Below are 19,000 nucleotides of genomic sequence, written 5' to 3'. Positions count from 1 at the left end.
AAAAACAAATAGCCAGCGGGTGTATGTGTGTGTGTGTGTGTGTGTGTGTGTATGTGTGTGTTCCAAACTTTTAAAAGTCATTTTATTTGTAGGAGTCTGAGTAAACAGTACCTCACCTTCTCTGTTATTAAGCCATATGACTGAATTGCTAACACCAAAGAGCTGACCATTCTAGTCCAAAGTGCCAGGGAATCCCTATAGTCCTTGCAAAATGATGGAGTATATTTTATAATTAGGTTGGGAGTAGGGAGGAAATAGGGGTTTTCCCTCTGAAGTCTCTTCTAGGTCTAGAAGACTTACTGTCTGCTTTTTTTTTTAAACAATTTCTAAAATAATTTTTATTGTCAGGATTTTGTACTTTAGCTTTCCTTCTCCTGTACAGTCTTTGTGCCCTGGCGGTGATCAGCACGACGGTCATCAATGAAACCAACCTTTCATCCAGCTGGGACATCTCTTCGAATGGTGAATGGTTTTCCAATATGCGGGTGATTGCCTCCTCCGAAGGGATGTTCCACAGGATTCATGGCCACACCCCAGGCACAAGGCCAGCAGTTTCTCTTGGCCTTGTATTTGTGGTAGACACGACCTGACTTAAGGATGGGTTTACGAATACAACCTCCTCCAGCAACAACACCAACAGCTCTGTTTGCAGAGATCACTTTTTTTAGAGCCTAAAGGTAGCTTCACTGGTGTTTTCTTGGTTTCTGAATCATGGGCAATCACTGTGGCGCAGTTTCCAGATGCATGGGCAAGCTTACCCTGATCCCCAGGCTTTTCTTCAAGGCAGGACACAATGGTCTTTCAGGCACAGTGCCAATTGGGAGGACATTGCCGATATTGAGCTGAGCTTTCTTACCACAGTACACAAATTGGCCGGTATGGATGCCTTCAGCAGTAATGAACAACTCTCAGAAGGATCTCAGAAAGCTACTTTTGCAAGAGGAGTCCCTCAGCCTGGATCATGGATTATGTCCTTTACGATACCCTTCACCTCTTGGCAAAGTCCACAGCCCAGAGCTTGGCGGCTCCTTTCCTGTATTTCCCATGAGCTTGGAAGATGGAGCCAGAACCCTTTCTCTGACCACGAATCACCCGGCCAATCTTGAGTGGTCTGGCTCTGGACTTGCTAGAAAGAGCATCTGCTTTTATTACTAGGATGAAGGTTGGAGAAGGGGGCAGAGCAATCTTTGATAGGGTCTGCCACTCCTACTTGTGGTGGCTGAATGACCTCAGAATTTCCGAGCTTCTTCCTGCTCCATTATTCAAGTCTGGTCCTATGGGGGAAAAAGCTGGTAGGAAGAGATGGATGTTCACATCTCTATGGCTTCCTCTGAATCTCAACAATCCTGGGTCACGGAAGTTACAAGAGTTGAGCATGTCTGATGGAGGTGCCATGATGGAGCCTTGCATCTGACAGGTGGCTGGAGACACAGGGTCCAGGGTGGCTTTACTTCCAATGCCATGGCAGAGACACCATCAAGTCCACTTCCAAAGTTGCTGCCAAGAGGCAGCTAGGTAGCACAGTGGATAGAGCCCTGACTCTGGAGTCAGGAGGACCTGAGTTCAAATCCAGCCTCAGACACTTGACACTTACTAGCTGTGTGACCCTGGGCAAGTCACTTAACCCCAATTGCCTCACCAAAAAAAAAAAAAAAAAGTTGCTGCCATGCTTGCTAGGCCAAGGGTCCAACAGGCCATTGGGCTGACCCAGAGCCACCAGACTGGGCTTGGTTGCCAATGCCTCAAAGTCCTGAGGACAAGGACAATGGGCTGACACATGGGCAGTCTGAGCCCTAGGAGCCCAAGAGGGCCTAAGGACCCATCCACTTCCAGAAGTGCTTCAACAGCTTTTCTAGCATAGCTTCTTTAAAAAGAAAGAAAGAAAGAAAGAAAGAAAGAAAGAAAGAAAGAAAGAAAGAAAGAAAGAAAGAAAGAAAGAAAGAAAGAAAGAAAGAAAGAAAGAAAGAAAGAAAGAAAGAACAGGTCATGCCAGATTAATCTTACCTTTTTCTTTATTTTGTGGGGGGCAGCGAGGGTTAAGTGACTTGCCCAGGGTCACACAGCTAGTAAGTGTCAAGTGTCTGAGACTGGATTTGAACTCAGGTTCTCCTGAATCCAGGGCTGGTTATTTATCCACTGTGCCACCTAGCTGCCCCCAATCTTACCTTTGAATAAACAAACAAAGCAAAATAAAACAAAAAAACAGGATTACTAAACTAGTAGATGAGGAAACTATTAGACTATAGTTTGCCTAGATTTTATCGAAGCAATTTGATAAAATATCTCTTCCTATTCTTTTGGAGATATAGAGAGATATAGATTAAACAGGAGATGTCAAGCATGGCCCCATGTGTCCCACAATACTCCCAAGTGTGACTGAACCAGATTAAAATGTAAATGGGGGGGGGGCAGCTAGGTGGCGCAGTGGATAAAGCACTGGCCCTGGATTCAGGAGGACCTGAATTCAAATTCGACCTCAGCCACTTGACACTTACTGGGGAGAGTTAATTGGATGGCTCGCCATAATACTGGGGTTCAGAAAATAATGAAGGACCTCTAGGTCCAAAGTTTCCTCTCTTCCAAACTGCCTTTTTAAGTTATTTCTCCCAGGCTAATAAGAAAGTTGATTAACAGCCTCTTTTCCACGAACAAATCAGGTTTTATTAATGGGAACAAAATATACAGCAAAGGTGAAGTTAATAAAGCCAGGGACAAGGGAATAGGGGAAGAGAAAAATGGATAAGCTCCCTGGCTCTAGTAAAGACTGAGTTAATTCCCAAACTTGCTTCCAGCTCAGCTAATTTGAAGAGCTGGCCTCATTTCTATTAACTCACTACTTGGGGCCTGTAGTTTCTATGGGAGTCAGTTGTGCAACCCCTCTTCAGTCTGCTCTCAATCTCGGGAGCACACCAACAGAAAAAGAGAGAGCTCTTCTGAGTAAGCGTTCCCTTTTCTACTTTTTCTCTCCCTCCCCCAAAAGGGAGGTCCTTCAAGTTGCATGGCTGAGAGTGGTCCCCCTGCTAACATCAGTAGTATATGTCACTCAGGGCAGGCCAGGTGTGGCCTATATCTAATCATTCCCAAGTAGGTACTTAGTCAGTTTCTCATTCTCACCCAATTCAAACAATACTAAATCAAACAGGTGGGACCCCTGGGCATCTGCCAAATTCCATTATTTTAACACACTAGCTATGTGACCCTGAGCAAGTCTCTTAACCCTCATTGCCCCATCAACAAAAAATATGTATTTGATAAAATGAATAAAAATACAATAGAATATAGATATATGACATTTTAAAATTAAGTCAATATGTAGCCTTCAGGATAGGGATTAGTGGCCCCATTTCTATTTGAATTTGATATCACTGGATTAGAGAATAGTACAATCAGATGGAATCAAAACTGATTGATTGGCTGGTTGGACTCAAACAGTAATTATTAATGGCTCAACTTAGGCCTGGCAGAAAACATCCAGCAGAGCACCCTTAAGATCTGTGCTTGGTCCTAGGCTGTTGAATATTTTTGTCAGTAATTTTCATAAAGGCATAAACAGTATGCTCATTAAGTTTTTGGATGACACAGAGCGGAAAAGGATAGTTAATAAAGTTAGGATTCTTAAACGATCTTGACAGGTTGGAGCACATCTCTACTAATCTAATAAGATTCAGTTGATTAGAATAAATATAAAATATATTACAGGGGCAACGAGGTGGCACAGTGGATAAAGCACCAGCCCTGAATTCAGGAGAACCTGAGTTCAAATCCTGCCTCAGACACTTGACGCTTACAAGCTATTTGACCCTGGGCAAGTCACTTAACCCTCATTGCCCTGCTCTCCCCCTCCAAAAAAAAAAAAAGTATATTACAGGGGACCTTGGATAGACAGTATTTGTTCTATAAAGGAATCATGGTAGAGTGTAAGTTTAATAGGAGTGAGCAGCACTCATAGGCAGAAGAGAAAGTGAGATCCTGGCCTACATTAAGAGAGGCAAAGCTTCCAAGGAGAAGGAGGTAACATTCCCAACGTTCTCTGCCCTCATCAGACCTCATCTGGAGTATTTGGTTCGGTTCTGAGTGCCAGGGTTTAAGAAGCACATTGACAAAGAAGTCGAAGAGGGAAAAGAGGAGGAGGAGAGTCAGCGTGGCAAAGGACCCTGGGTCCATGTCACAGGAGGATTGGTTGTAGGAAGTGGGCAAGTTTAGCCTCAAAAAAACCAGAAGGGGTGGGGGGAGGAAAGGGACATGATAGCGGTCATCAAGTACTCAAGCAGAAGTCGGACTGTACCCGCTCCATGTGGCTCCAAAGGGCAGAATCAGAAGCAATAGCAAAGAGTCTTGATGCCAAGCAGAACCAAACTTCTTCCCCATTGGAGCTGTCCAAATGATGAACATGTTGCTTCGAGAGGGCTTCCTCTCCTAAGACCTGGTCAAGCAGAAGCTGGCTAACCACCCGCCACCTCTATTAGGGGATTCCTTTCCTGGAATGAGTCGGACTAGACGGTCACTGATGGTCATTGCCTCCCAAATGGACAATTCTGTGACCCTTTGATTCCCCTCCACATTCCACTCCAAAACAGCAACGGCGTGACAGGGTTGTGACTAAATGATCGTTTTCTGAACCGGAGAGGTTGAGGGAAGAGGGGAAAAGGAGGGTGGGAGGAGACAGGGAGGCAGGTAGACAAAAGGAAGCATTCTCCGGTTGGAGACAGACATTATCCTATGGTTCTCGGTTTTCAGCCCAGCCACTCCTAACAGCCCCTATCTGCTGTGTTCTTGTGCTGCTCTCTGCTGGTAAATAGCAAACTGTTTCCATGGAAAGGCTCAAATAGGTTTTTTGAACAGAAGTCACCTCCTAACTTTCATAGAAAGTAATAGCTGGCAAGGCATTTAGAGCATTTAGAGCAAATGATGGTAGAATGAGAAGAACTCAGAATATAAAATGATAGAACTAAAAGAACCTTTAAACTGCTAAATGTAGAATGTTAGACCTTCAAGCAACCTTAGACATAAAATAGCTAATGCTGCAAAGGCATTATTAGAACTTAGAATTAGAACACAAAGCTAGAGGAGACCTTTGAGACCATCTCTTCCAATCTCCCCATTTTCTGGACAGGAAAAGTAAGACCCAGAAAGGGAAAGTGACTCACTGAAGTCATGCCTAAGACTTAGGTCTCCTTGACCTTGAGCACAGGTTCAGAAAAGATAAATGCTGAGAGGATCAAATTAACTGAATGATTTTTTTTTAATTTTTTTTTTTTTTTTGCTGGGCAATGAGGGTTAAGTGACATGCCCAGGGTCACATAGCTAGTAAGTGTCAAGTGTCTGAGGCTGGATTTGAACTCAGGTCCTCCTGAATCTAAGGCCAGTGCTTTATCCACTGCACCACCCAGCTGCCCCAACTGAATGATTTTTTTAAAAAATACAGTAAAGTATAAACTGACTATACAAATGTAGGATAATAAATATTACAGGAAATAAAATACAATAGAATTATTTTTTTCATTGCAGTACACATCTATATAGCACTTTACCTTCATAAAGCCCTTCCTTCATAATATTCCTATGAGAGAGTTAGCACAAGTGTCATTGTCCCCATCCTGCAGATAAGGAAAGTAAGGCTCAACTGAAGGAAAATGATTCACACAATACCTGATACACAGTAGGCATTTAACAAATGTTTATTGACTGACCAACTGATTACCTGTTGTAGTAGGTGAAAGATGAAATCACTGAGGAAACAAAGGTTTGAGCTTCTGAGAATATTGATTTCTTAAGCAATGCATGCCAATTGTCTAACAAATCAGGCCCATGCCCCTTCAGCTTTGGCACTGGACCCAGAATACAGGGGGAGATATATATATATTTTTGGGTGAGGCAATTGGGGTTAAGTGACTTGCCCAGGGTCACACAGCTAGTAAGTGTTAAGTGTCTGAGCTTGGATTTGAACTCAGGTCTTCCTGAATCCAGGGCCGGTGCTCTATTCACTGTGCCACCTAGCTGCCCTGGGGAGATATATTTTTGCACATTAAAAATGATCAAATAAGACCAATTAATTAGAAAAAATTAACCAGGATACAATATTAGGTAATCTGACTTCTAATTGGAGGAAAGATTAGGGACTTTCCAAGTTGGGAGGGGAAGAGTGAACAGATACAATTCCCTGAAATCAGAAAAAGAGGTGTCCCACTTCCCCCAAGTGATTGTGTACAATCAAAGGAACATGGAAACAATAATTGATTGATCAATATGGAGCCAGTTTTCAAAGATATAATTATGAGAAAACTCTTTGCATCAATCTTTGGATCTGACTTAGTCCTTAGTTAAGTGTCTCTAAGTAGCATGTAGAAATGGTCCAGCTTCCCAGCTGCACAGGGATATGTTCAAGCAATAAAATAAAGTTTTCTCTCAATTCCCACAATTGAATAAAGTTTTCTCACAAGACAGAAAATGGGTTAGACCCATAACTAAATAGAAAGGAAACTGAGCTAACTCCAGAATTGAGGCACAAGATGGAGTGAGTGTGGTTCACTCAATTCCCACGGTTAAGCACTTGATATTCTAATTCCCTCACCATGGTCACAGCAACTCATAAGTGTCTGAGCTAAATCTTGAACTGGGGATTTTCTGGCTCTCATTCAGTTCTTTCCATTAAAAAGAGTTACCTCCCAATTTGAAAGTACTGTAGTCATGTGACTCTCAAGCAAGTGCTCTCTCTCTTTCTCTTTCTCTCTCTCTCTCTCTCTTTTCAAATTTCTTATAGCATGTTGTCCAAATGTCTCCTTTGCATTCATTTAACTCTTCCTTGTATCACTGCTTTTTGTGTCAATGTCTTTCCCCCCATTGGGTTGTAAGCTCCTTGAGTGGAGAGTCTCTGACGTATCCACCTTTGTATCTTGTTTGTTTTTCTTTTTCTTTTTAATAGCATTTTATTTTTTCCAATTATATGTAAAGATAATTTTCAACATTCATTTTTGTAAGACTTTGATTTCCAAATTTTTTTGCCTCTCTCCCTTCCCTTCCCCCTCCCAAAGCCAGAAAGCAACCTGATATAGGTTATACATTACAATCATGTTAAACATATTTTCACATTAGTCATGTTATGAGAGTAGAATCAGAACAAAAGGGGAAAACCACAAGAAAGATGAAACAAACAAAAAAAACCCAACAAAATCGAAAATAGTAAGCTTTGATCTGCATTCAGACTCCATGGTTCTTTTTTTGGATGTAGAGAGCATTTTCCATCATGAGTCTTTTATCATTGTTTTAGATCATTATATTGCTAAGAAGAGCTAAGTCTATCACAGTTGATCACACAATGTTGCTATTACTGTGTATAATTTTCTCCTGGTTCTGCTTCACTTAGCATCAGTACATGTAAATCTTTTCAGTTTTTTCTGAAATCTGCCTGCTCATCATTTCTTTTTTCTTTTCTTTTTTTGCAGGGCAATGAGGGTTAAGTGACTTGCCCAGGGTCACATAGCTAGTAAGTGGCAAGTGTCTGAAACCAGATTTGAATTCAGGTCCTCCTGAATCCAGGGCCAGTGCTTTATCCACTATGCTACCTAGCTGCCCCTCATCATTTCTTACAGCACAATAATATTCCATTACATAAAATGGGACCATGAAGAGTTGGACATGGCTGAACAACAATAGGTACCTAGAAATTTATACATGTCCCCCATTAAATTTATTTATTTGAGGGGGGGCAATGAGGGTTAAGTGACTTGCCCAGGGTCACACAGCTAGTGTCAGGTGTCTGAGGTCAGATTTGAACTCAGGTCCTCCTGAATCCAGGGCCGGTGCTCTACCCACTATGCTACCTAGCTGCCCCCCCCATTAAATTTAAATAATAAACTGTATAGTTTGTGTAAAATCATTTTTCATTCTTATTTGTGGATTTTAATGTTTATTTTATTGGTGGTTATTGAGAACAGAATTTTTAAAATCCATTTATCTAATTTGTATGGCTTTTCTAAAAGCATAGGACTGACTATGTCACCCCTTCCTCCCTACCCCATTCATTCAATTCCAATATCTCCCTATTATCACCAGAATCAAATAAAAAATCCTTTGTTTGGCTTTAAAGCCTTTCATAACCCCACCCCTTCCTACTTTCAATTTTTCTTACACCTTCCCCCTCTCTCTATATATTCTATAATCCAGTGATTTGGACCTCTTTGCTATTCCTTGAACAAGATACCCTGTCTCCTGACTCCTGAGATTTTTGCTGTCTTCTGTGCTTGAAATTCTCCCTTGTCTCGACATCCTGACTTTCCTGGTGTCCGTCTGAGATTATCTCCAAATTTTCATATATATATATATATATAGTGTGTGTTTATTATACATAGTTGTATGTTATTTTCCCTATTGTGGGCTCCTTGAGGACAAGATCTGTTTCTGCCTTTTTTGTATCCTCCTCATCACTTAGCACTGTTTCTGGCATATAAAAAGGGCTTAATAAATGTTTGATGCTTTGACTTGTGCCTTACTCTCTGGACAGACAGGTCACAGCTTCAATTCCACTTTCTTCTTACTGGACAGTCTACAGGAATTACCATGATTTTTTAAAAATTCATCATCCTGTAGTTGCCTTCTGGTGATGAGTCACTTTACTTTTAGCTAGACTGATTTTTGGGTAGGAGACACAGTGTGTCACCCAGTTTGTACTAAAGGATTGTCTAACTTAGTAACACCTGACAGAGCTTGTGTTCTACTAGGATCGTCTTCTTTTCTTTCTTTCTTTTTCTTTTTGCGGGGCAATTGGGGTTAAGTGACTTGTCCAGGGTCACACAGCTAATAAGTGTTAAGTGTCTGAAGTCATATTTGAACTCAGGTCCTCCTGAATCCAGGGCCAGTGCTCTAGCCACTGTGCCACCTAGCTGCCCCCTGGAATTATATTCCAAAGCCCAAGGTTCAGCCAGGGACACTGCTTCCAGCGCATGTCAGAGTCTTCAGCACCAGCAGCTTCTGAGGCTCTGATCGCAGACTGGTGAGGGTGTTCAGGGTAGGCCGGGGTGAAGTGGAGGCAGTATCTACTGGAGTTGGGGCAAAGCGCCCTGGGTCTGAACCAGTGGGCTGAATCGAGTGGTGGTGGCCCAGTGGGGGAGGGGTAAAAGCAAGCCAAGCTTCCGACCATAGAGAATCAGAGTTCAATCAGACTTCGGTTTCCGGGTCAAAGAGAAAGCGGCTGTGATTACTCACAAGCCAGGCAGGCTGAGAAGAAGCCCAATCAGCCCCTGGGCCACGCTGTAGCACTAACAGTGTGTCCTCTAAACAGCGCTACACTTTAAGGAGTAAAAAGCCAAGAAACAGTAAGCCAGGATGAGTAGGCAGAGAAAGCAGAAGACCATCGGAAACTTCTTTGGGGGAAAGGTAGACCACAATACATCCTCAGAAGAAGAAGATAATAATAGGGTCAAAGCTCCAACATCCAAAGCTTCCAAGAAAAATATGAACTGGTCTCAGGCCATGGAAGCTCTCAAAAGGGACTTTGAAGAGAAAGTAGGAGAGATAGAACGAAGATGTAGAGAAAGAGAGGAAGGAATGGAAAGAGAAATGAGAGCAATGCAGGAGAGTCATGAGAAAAAAGTCAACAGTTTGAAAAGCCAAATGGAAAAGGAGATTAAAAAACTGTCTGATGAAAAATATTGCCTAAGAATTAGGATTGAACAAATGGAAGCAAGTGACCTTATGAGAAACCAAGACACAGTAAAGCAAATCCAATTGAATGAAAAAATAGAGGGCAATGTGAAATATCTCCTTGGAAAAACAGCTGACCTAGAAAATAAATCTAGGAGAGAGAATTTGAAAATCATTGGACTACCTGAAAACCATGACCAAAACAAGAGCTTAGACACCATTCTCCAAGAGATTGTGAGGGAAAATTGCCCTGATATTCTAGAAGCAGAAGCTAAAATAGAAATTGAAAGAATCCACCTATCACCTCCTGAAAGAGATCCCAAAAGGAAAACCTCCAGGAATATTATAGCCAAATTCCAGAACTCCCAGGTCAAGGAGAAAATATTGCAAGCAGCTAGAAAAAAGGAATTTAAATACTGTGGAGCTCCAATAAGGATAAAGCAAGATCTAGCAGCTTCTACATTAAAGGATCGGAGGGCATGGAATATGATATTCCAGAGGGCAAAGGAACTGGGACTACAGCCAAAAATCACGTACCCAGCAAAACTAAGCATCATCTTTCAGAGGCAAACATGGAACTTCAAGGAGAAAGAAGACTTTCAGGAATTTGTTATGAAAAGACCTGAACTGAATAGAAAATTTGACTTTCAAATACAAGACCTTGGAGAAGCATAAAAAGATAAACAGGAAAAAGACTTCATGAAGGATATTAAAAGATCAAACTATTTATATTCCTACATGGGAAGATAATACTTCAAACTCATAAGAACTATATCAGTAAGGATTTAATAGAGGACACAGGTCTGAACTGAATACGAAGGGATGTTATGTTTTGTTCTGTGTGGGGTGTCTTATGTCTGGGGCTGGATTTGGGCTTGGGGCCTCCTGGGTCCAGGGCTGGTGCATTGTCCACTGTGCCACCTAACTAACCCATAATGAAATCCTTAAAATAGGGTTGAGGTGTAGGAGAAATAGACTGGGGGAGGGGGAAGGGGAGAGATGGTCTGGGGAGAGGTTCACACGAAGGAAACAAGAAAAAAGCTTATGGAGGGGAGGGGAAGAGGGGGAAGGAATTGGGGAGTGAGTGAACCTTAATATCATCAGAATTGACTCAAAGAAGGACTAACATACATACTCAAGTAGGTATAGTAATATATTTTTGCCCTGAGGGAGGGGAGGGAGATGGGGGGGGGAGGAGGGAAGGTCAGATTTGGGGAGAGAGTAGTAAAAAACAAAATACTTTCGAGGAAGGTAAAGATATTCTGCATAACAGCACAAGTATGAAATATTGAATTGCTTGATTTCATAGGGAGGGTTGAGGAGAGAGGGAGGAAGAAAATTTGGAACATAGAATTAGCTCAAAGACCTTAAATTCATCAGAGTTGGCTCATGGAGGAAATAACATTCACACCCAGTTGGGAGGAGTAATTTATTTAACCCTAAAGGAAAGTATGAGGGGAAGAGGATAAGGAAGGAAGGGTGAAAAAAAAGGGAGTGCAGAGTAGGGGAGGGGACAGTCAGAAGTAAAATACTTTTGAGGAGGAATAGTTTAAAAGAAGATAGAAAACAGAGTAAATATCATGGGAAGGGAATAGTATGGAGGGAAATAGTTATGATGACTTTGCTGGGCTAATATGAATAAAATTCTTTGTCAAGTTTAAGGTACTTTATTTAGGTTATGATGAACAGGATACTATTAGAAAAACCTGGAAAGACCTACATGAGCTGAAGCAGAGTGAAATGCACTGTATACAAAATAACAGCAATAGTGTAAGATGATCTACTGGGAAGCATGTGGTTATTTTCAGCAAGGCGATGGTCCAATATAACCCTAAAGGACTTATGAAAATGGCAACCCATCTACAGAGAAAGAAGTGATAGTATCTGAAAATAGATGGAAACACATTTTTTTCTTTTTTCTTTTTTTTTCTTTTTTGGTGAGGCAATTGGGGTTGGGTGGCTTGCCCGGGGTCATGCGGCTGGTGGGTGTTGGGTGTCTGGGGCCGGATTTGGGCTCGGGTGCTCCTGGTTCCAGGGCCAGTGCACCACCTAGCTGCCCCTGGAAACACATTTTTTTTTAAATTTTTTTCTCTTTGACAATTCCTCAGTCTGAAGTTTTGGGAATTTTTTGACTGTTTTCTCTCACAACCTAGCTAATGTGGGAATGTTTTCCATGACTACTCATGTATAACTTATTTTGAAATGCTTAAGTTCTAGTGGGTGGGGGTTGGGAATGGAGGAGGAAGAGAAGTTGGAACAATTTTTTTTTAAAATTGATGTTAAAATTTGTTTTTACATATATTTTGGAAAATAAAATTCTATTAAAAAAAAAAAAGCCCAAGGTTGCCTCCATAGCACATTGAGGCACCAGAGGAAAATTTTAGTGGAGGATATTTTATACATTTTATAACTTTTCCATACAAGGTATAATAGTAAAAAAAAAAGCTTTAGTTATTGATAAATGATCAAATGTTCACAATCCATCTTTCCAGCCTATTTCTGTAGTTTCAGTGAGACAGAGAAGAGTCTTTCATGCCCTGTCTTAAAATAAGAGTTCATGTTGTGTCTAGGTCTGATGAAGGGAAATGGGATCAATGAAAAGACAAGATGCAAAATAGCAGGAAAGGGTTTGTAGGGAGACTGGACCAGTGAGGAAAAGATAATTAATATCTATAAGGGAAGCTGGAATATAGAAGGCTTGGGGTAAGATGGCAAACAACTGAATGATGGTGTTATGGATAATTGAATAGTGGATAAAATGTAAAGATCAAGGGTTTAGAGATGGGAGGTTTTTAATTATGTTCTAGTGTAATTTCCTCATTTTACAGATGAGGAAACTGAGGAAGGGGCTTGCCCAATGTCAATCACACAGGTAATAATAAACTGACATATACATAACACTTTAGAGTTTGCAATGGACTTCACATATTCATTATTTTGTTTGTTCCTCACAATAATCCTATGAGGTAGATACTACAGGTGTTATCATCTTCTCCATTTTACAGATGAAGAAACTGAGTCACGAAGGGACTTGTCCAAGGTCGAATAGCTAATATCAAGGACAAGATTTGAATCCTATGATACTGGCCCTAAGTCCATTATGCCACATTGGTAGTAAGGGGAAAAGAGTGAAGTCAAATCAGGTCCCTGGCTGCAGACCATGTGCTCTTTTTTACTACATACGCCATGTTACAATTTGGAGGAGATGCGACAGAGAGGATGAAGTGTGGTTTGAGGGTCACAAAGACCTCACCTTGGAAGTATCAGAATATGAGACTGGGCTCCATGTTGGGGGTGGCATAAGGGCAGTGTAGCTTCTCCCTCTCCCTCATTCCCCATGCTCCACCCCCACCCCTGGGCTTCTTCTTGGACCAGATTCTTGGACCAGATCTGGTTGCTTAGCAACGCTCTCCTCCCACCCTTTTCCCATCTCCGGGCTGCAAGCTTGTTGCTAGGGGGCGGACTGACGCATGCGCAGCGCGTAGCAGGAGGCCCAGCGCGTCATATCCTGTTTCTTTAGGGGAACGTGGCCTTCCCCTCCTCCCCCTCCCCTCCCCTGCAGCGCCGGCGGCGGAGCTGGAGCTGCAGCAGCCGCAACAGCCGCAGTCTTAGCCATGGACCCGGCCCTCAGCGAACCCCACAATGGCAGCGGCCCCGCCGAGCCCCCTGCGACTCCCAGCGCTACCAACGGCACGGCGCGGCCGCCCTCCACTCCCGAGGGCATCGCCCTGGCCTATGGCAGCCTCCTGCTCATGGCGCTGCTGCCCATCTTCTTCGGGGCCTTGCGCTCCGTGCGCTGCGCCCGCAGCAAGGTACGTCCGAACCGGCCCCTGGCCCTGGTTACCCGCGACTCCCGAGCCAGGACCCTCGCCCCCCGCCCCGCCGTAGCCCCAATGCCCGGCACGCCTTCCCCGCGAGCGGGGGGATAGAGCCCCACCCCCTTTCCCCATAGGAGCCCAGGACCCCCGCCCGGTGACCCAATCCCGATCCCAGCCCCAGGCCCTCACCGGGCCGCCGCCGCCCCGAATTCCACCACCCACCCAGACCCACGCTTAGACTGGCAGACCCCAATCCTCGAGCCACACCCCATCAGGCACAAACCCCAACTCGCATGCATACACACATACTACATATATTCGAGCCTGGCCCCATCCCCAAAAACACAAACATCAACACAAATCCAGATGGTCCCCGGCCGCCCTTGACAAATGCAACCTGCCTCAATCTTGGCACGCAACGCTTACCTCAATCACCCTAAAATAGCTTCTATATGACTATGGAATCCCCAAACGTTTCCTTCTGGGCCTAGATTCTCTGAGATAGGAACAGTCTCCGTACTCATCCTCCACAGGTATCCCCACTGACCTTGGTTTTTCTCCCTTTGGCCTCAGGCCTAAATTTCCCCCTTTCCCCAGATAGACCCTAGATGAATTGAACCAACATCAATCCCTCATAGGACAGAATCAGGCCCCAATACCTGCCCAGGGCAACCCAGAATTCCCTTTCCTCTGGTTGTGAAAAAACCCCAGTATCATACAATCTGCCTTTGCCTCCCCTCAAAACACATGTTTGATGTTCACATGGCTAAGGATTTAGGGCAGCCCTTGCCTATCAGCCTGATCCACCTGGTATCCAAAGACCATAATTCAGTCTCTGCCTTGAATTCATCATTCCCCCAACTAGCCCTAGCTAGCCTGGTCTTTGCCTGTCTCAGAAATTGAGCTGTTCCTAACATCCTGTCCATCCCTCTGTCACCTTTTCTATCCTGTACTTTTTCAAGGCTGCAGCTCCTCTATTCCCTCTCCCCACCATCCCCCCTTTTCTGCCCCACCATTCAAGCTTCTCTGATCCATGTCCTTGTCCTGTTATGCCAAAGTCTGTCTCCCCCACCACCCAATTAAATTTATCCTGGCTCCTCTCAAGCTGACCCTATTTTCTATGATCTCTATGTTTCACCTTCTACCTTTTTTCTTCAACCCTAACCTTCATCTTCTCATTTCCTGTAACCAGAACACAAATTTACTTTGGCATATGTCAGAGGCCACCCTCCCTCCCTTCTTCCTGGTCAGTCTGGGACATCAGAACTTCAAGTGAACTCTTCCCCTGCCCTGAGTTGGCCTTTTACAGAAAAGGCAGACAACTGAACTGTTTCTAGTCTGACCACCATGTTTCCACATTCTAAAGAGACGGGGGCCTGAGTTCCCAGAATGGTGGCCTATTGTAGAAACAGCTGGCACCTCCCTCTCATTGCTGCCTTCTATAACCTCACTCCACCATGCTGCCTGACGATGCCCTTAGGAGAGTTCTCAGCCCCTCTTCCCTCCCAAGAAGGACAGAGCTTGTTGCTGTGTAAGTGAAGGAAGAACAGTAGTGATTATACCAGAGCCACTCTAATTTGAGAGGAAAAATTAAGAGACATAGAGGTGGCCTAGTTTTCTGTACTTCTCCAGTACCTTTCATAATAATAATAATAATAGCGGCTCACATTCCTTTAGAATTGTATGGTTTACAAAGCTCTTTTCTCAAAACAGCCTGATGAGGTAGAGTTCAAGTATCATTATCACCCATCTTACACATGAGGAAACTGAGGCTCATCAAGGTGATATGACTTTATCATAGTCAGAGCTTTTAAGTGGACTTGAGCCTTGGTCTTTTGACTCCTGATATAGTCTGTTCTCAACTACAGCACACTGCTGGTTTCAGGAATCTCTGGTGAGTCCTTAAGGTCTCCAGTTTAGTGGTATAGGAAAGGGATAGAACCATATGAAAAAAAAAGATTACAGGAGAAAGATAATAAGTGTCTTAGATATTGGGGTAGTGGGCCACTTTTTAATTAATACATAGACTATTCCCAACTTTAAGGGACCTTAGAGCATTGAGTGTTAATGCTAAGTTGGGGGGCAGCTAGGTGGTGCAGTGAATAAAGCCCCGGCCCTGGACTCAGGAGGACCTGAGTTCAAATCCCGGCCTCAGACACTTGACACTTACTAGCTGTGTGACCTTGGGCAAGTCACTTAACCCTCATTGCCCTGCCAAAAAACCCAAATAAACAATAGCTGGCTAACAATGCTAAGTTGGACCTTAAGAGATCTAGTCTGGCCTTCTTATTTTACAAATGGGGAAATAGAGGCCCAGATGTGACTTTCCCACAGTCATATAGCCAGTCAGTAGAAGAGCTTGGGCTAGAACCTAGATCTCTTTATTGCCCATCCAGGGCTCTATTCACTACATCAGACTGTTCTAGCAAAGCCCAGATCCTCAGGGCTTTACAGTGAGTTGCCAACTCCTGTTGCTTTTGTCTGAGTCTAGTAACTGCTTTTAGGTTGCAATTGGATGCTAAATTTATTCTTGCTGTTTATGTCAGGGTTTCATTAATTATGTTTGTGTTTCAGAAGCCAACGAATATGCATAAGTGTACCTATTTAAGATCTCCAATTCAAATTGGTCCAGAAACCTAACTTATTTTCTGTGGCTTAAAGAAACTTCCAGATAAGATTCAACATCTGAACTGCCAACCAGATTTTAAAATAGTTAGTCCACCGTTATAAAAACCTGACATAGCAAAACTGGAAATTTATAATGATCCTATTCACAGAGAACAGAACACCCATAGGCTATCTCCATACAGCACCAACTTAAGAAGGAGAGATTTACATCAGTTTAAAAAGTTATAGTATATGAGGGCCGGGGGCACCTTTGAGACCACCAGCTCTCCAGCCTGCTCAGTTAACAGAGGAGGAAACTGAGGCTCCAAACAGGTGAGGCTGTATTAGTACTCTATTCTAGGCCTTCTGTTTCTAAGAACAGCATACTTGCCATTATGTCATACTGCCTTTTTTCAAATGACCTGTACCAAATAATGTTTGTTGAACTCCTTTCTGTAGACAAGTACTAGGCTGTTCACATTACAAGCCCTATAATAATCTTAATGAGTTTAAGGGAGTCACTTGTAATAACTCCATTTTGCAGGTAGAGCAACAGAGAGGATGAAGGCCTTGGCCCAGGTTACATAATAAGACAATACCTGGGATAGACACCAGACCTCCTGGCCTTTGCTGCATGAAAGAAGGAGAAAAGAAAGCCCTTCTGATGCCCAAGTTTGTCTCTCTTCCAGAAAGGAATGGTATACCCAGAGCAGTGAGTTCTGAGTTCTTGGGCTGGTTTTTACCCATCCCCAAAGATTTAAGCAACTTCCCATCACATGACTGTGGGGAAAGCTATATTCCGGGGCTATACCATTGTCCCTGCTTTGAGCCTTGTATCCTCCTACCCACAGCAGACTGGGACACACTCTGGCCAAAGAGGCAAAAGACCTCAGTTCTAATCCTGACTTTACCAAAACTCATGATGTTTACTTTCTGTAAGCATTAGCAAGTCTCTAAAGTCAGGGAGAAGGTCTCAGAGGCAACACGGTGAAGTAGATAATCTCAAAGCTTCCTTCAGGTTCAGAATCTATTAATCCAATGCCTTTCTGCTACTTTCCTGAATCCAGGAAACTTCTGAGGCCTGCTCTCCCCTTAGAATACAAGGATTTAGAGACTCTTCCTTTCACCCCTTCAGAGCTGGTCTGATGTATGCATCCTTCTTCCCATGCTGAAAGTGGATCATCTTCTGTTGGCTACAGTGGATCTGAGGGCCTAATTTGGATTGCTTTATTTAAGTGTCCCAGAGGTATTTGTGTTTGGGAGGGAACAATGCCATCACCAAAAAAAGGCATCTGTTGGTGAATTTCTGGTTTCAGCTGTAAACCAGTGGGGCAGCTGAGAGCCATCCCCAAGGCATTGGTTATGTGGCTTGCTTGGGCAAGGATGAGGAAAGGTGGAACAGTTGGAAGAACTTTGGGTCAGAAGTCCTGGGTTTGAACTATGACTCAGCCCCTAAACTACCTGTGAGGTGTAGCCTTTCAGCTGGCAGGCTTCAGCTTCTTCCTCACGTGTTCAGCATTCCAGCCAAACCCATCCTGCATGTGCTGTTCCATGTATGTGACATTTCCTTTCCTGTCTTAGTCCCTTTGCATAGACTGGCCCCCACACCTGGGATACTTTCTTTTCACATCATCTCTTAGGATCACTAGTTCCCTTCAAGACTTAGTTCTAGAGTACAAGCCTTGCACTAGAAGGCCTGCTTGATTTCTCAGTGTCCCTGAAGTTCCTTTGGATTTATTTTGTTTATCTTTACTAATCTGTATACGTATTCCCCTCTTCTCCCTCTCCTGCCCACCCCATTCCCTTCTCCCCCCATAATATATAAGCTCCCTGAGGCCAGAGGCTTTGTTTTTTGTCTCTGTATCCCTAAGGTCTATCAGATAGTAGGCATTTAATAAACATTTATTGAATTGAGAGGGATGGCTCTAAGGCCCCTTCAGGTTCTAAATCTCTTGACCGTCTGAAGCCTAATATCTCATTTCCACAATTCTGCCTTGGAACTAGAGGGAAACTTAGAGGTTAGCCCATCCAACCCTTCCTGGAATATGAATCTCCTCTTTAGCATCCCCACAGATGATCATCCAGTGATGGGGCCTGGTTCCTGCACAATCCATTGTGGAATAGCTCTGATTGTTAGGAAGTTCTTCCTTATATTGAACTGAAAGCTCCCAGCTGTTCTCTCAACCCCACCACCAATGGGTCCAGTCCTGGCCTTTGGAGCCATACAAAAGCCCCCCCACCGTCCCCACCCAATGTCTGTTCAGATACTGGAACACATAGATTGTGTTCCCCTAACTCTTCTCCAGGATAGCTAGTTCTAATACCTCCAGTGAATCCTTCTTTAGCTTCTCAATTTCCCTCTTAAAATGGGGTATCCATAGCTGAACGTAGTATTGCAGACATGACCTAAGCAGGGCAGAGGATGTAGTCACCTTATTCCCCTTGTTTTACCTCTGTTAAAAAAGTGTGAGGAAGGGGCAGCTAGGTGGTGCAGTGGATAGTGCACCGGTCCTGGAGTCAGGAGTACCTGAGTTCAAATCCAGCCTCAGACACTAGCTGTGTGACCCTGGGCAAGTCACTTAACCCCAATTGCCTCACTTTAAAAAAAAAAAGGGTGAGGATATTAGCCTTTTTGGTGGCCTCATCACATTTTTGGTTAATACTGAGTTGGTAATTCACTAGGGAAACCCCCTCCCAGGCCTTTTTCTACATAAATTGCTGTATGACCAGAGCTCCCTATCCTGTACTTTGTATTGATGAGAAGAATCATTATGTAGTGGAAAGGGAGCTGGACCAGATTCAGGAGACCTGGGTTAAAATTCTACCTTTATCATTTATAGCTCTGTGACTGTGAGCAAGTCATAGGAACACAGATTTAGAGTTGGAAGGGATTTTAAAAGGTCATCTAGTCCACCCCCCATTTTGCAGAGAAGAAA

The 19,000-nt window shown here is 43.4% G+C and overlaps 1 protein-coding gene and 1 pseudogene across 2 annotated transcripts in view; one reads left to right on the top strand and one right to left on the bottom strand.

The window, feature by feature from the left end:
* Window positions 1-359: 359 nt before the first annotated feature.
* On the bottom strand, window positions 360-13,255 carry LOC122738920 (annotated as a pseudogene).
* The window catches only part of HM13 (histocompatibility minor 13), a 35,522-nt gene continuing 29,678 nt past the window's right edge, over window positions 13,157-19,000 (top strand). Inside the window, exon 1 of one of the 2 annotated variants that reach the window (XM_043983389.1) lies at window positions 13,157-13,451. In XM_043983389.1, the coding sequence (XP_043839324.1) occupies window positions 13,254-13,451 (198 nt within the window). In that variant the 5' untranslated portion in view covers window positions 13,157-13,253. The remainder of the gene's footprint in view (window positions 13,452-19,000) is intronic. The other variant, XM_043983390.1, reaches the window with a different exon arrangement.

The sequence above is a fragment of the Dromiciops gliroides genome, chromosome 2 (genome assembly GCF_019393635.1).
Source record: "Dromiciops gliroides isolate mDroGli1 chromosome 2, mDroGli1.pri, whole genome shotgun sequence".
NCBI classification, from domain to species: Eukaryota; Metazoa; Chordata; class Mammalia; order Microbiotheria; family Microbiotheriidae; genus Dromiciops; species Dromiciops gliroides.
This window is presented reverse-complemented; position numbering and strand designations above follow the sequence as displayed.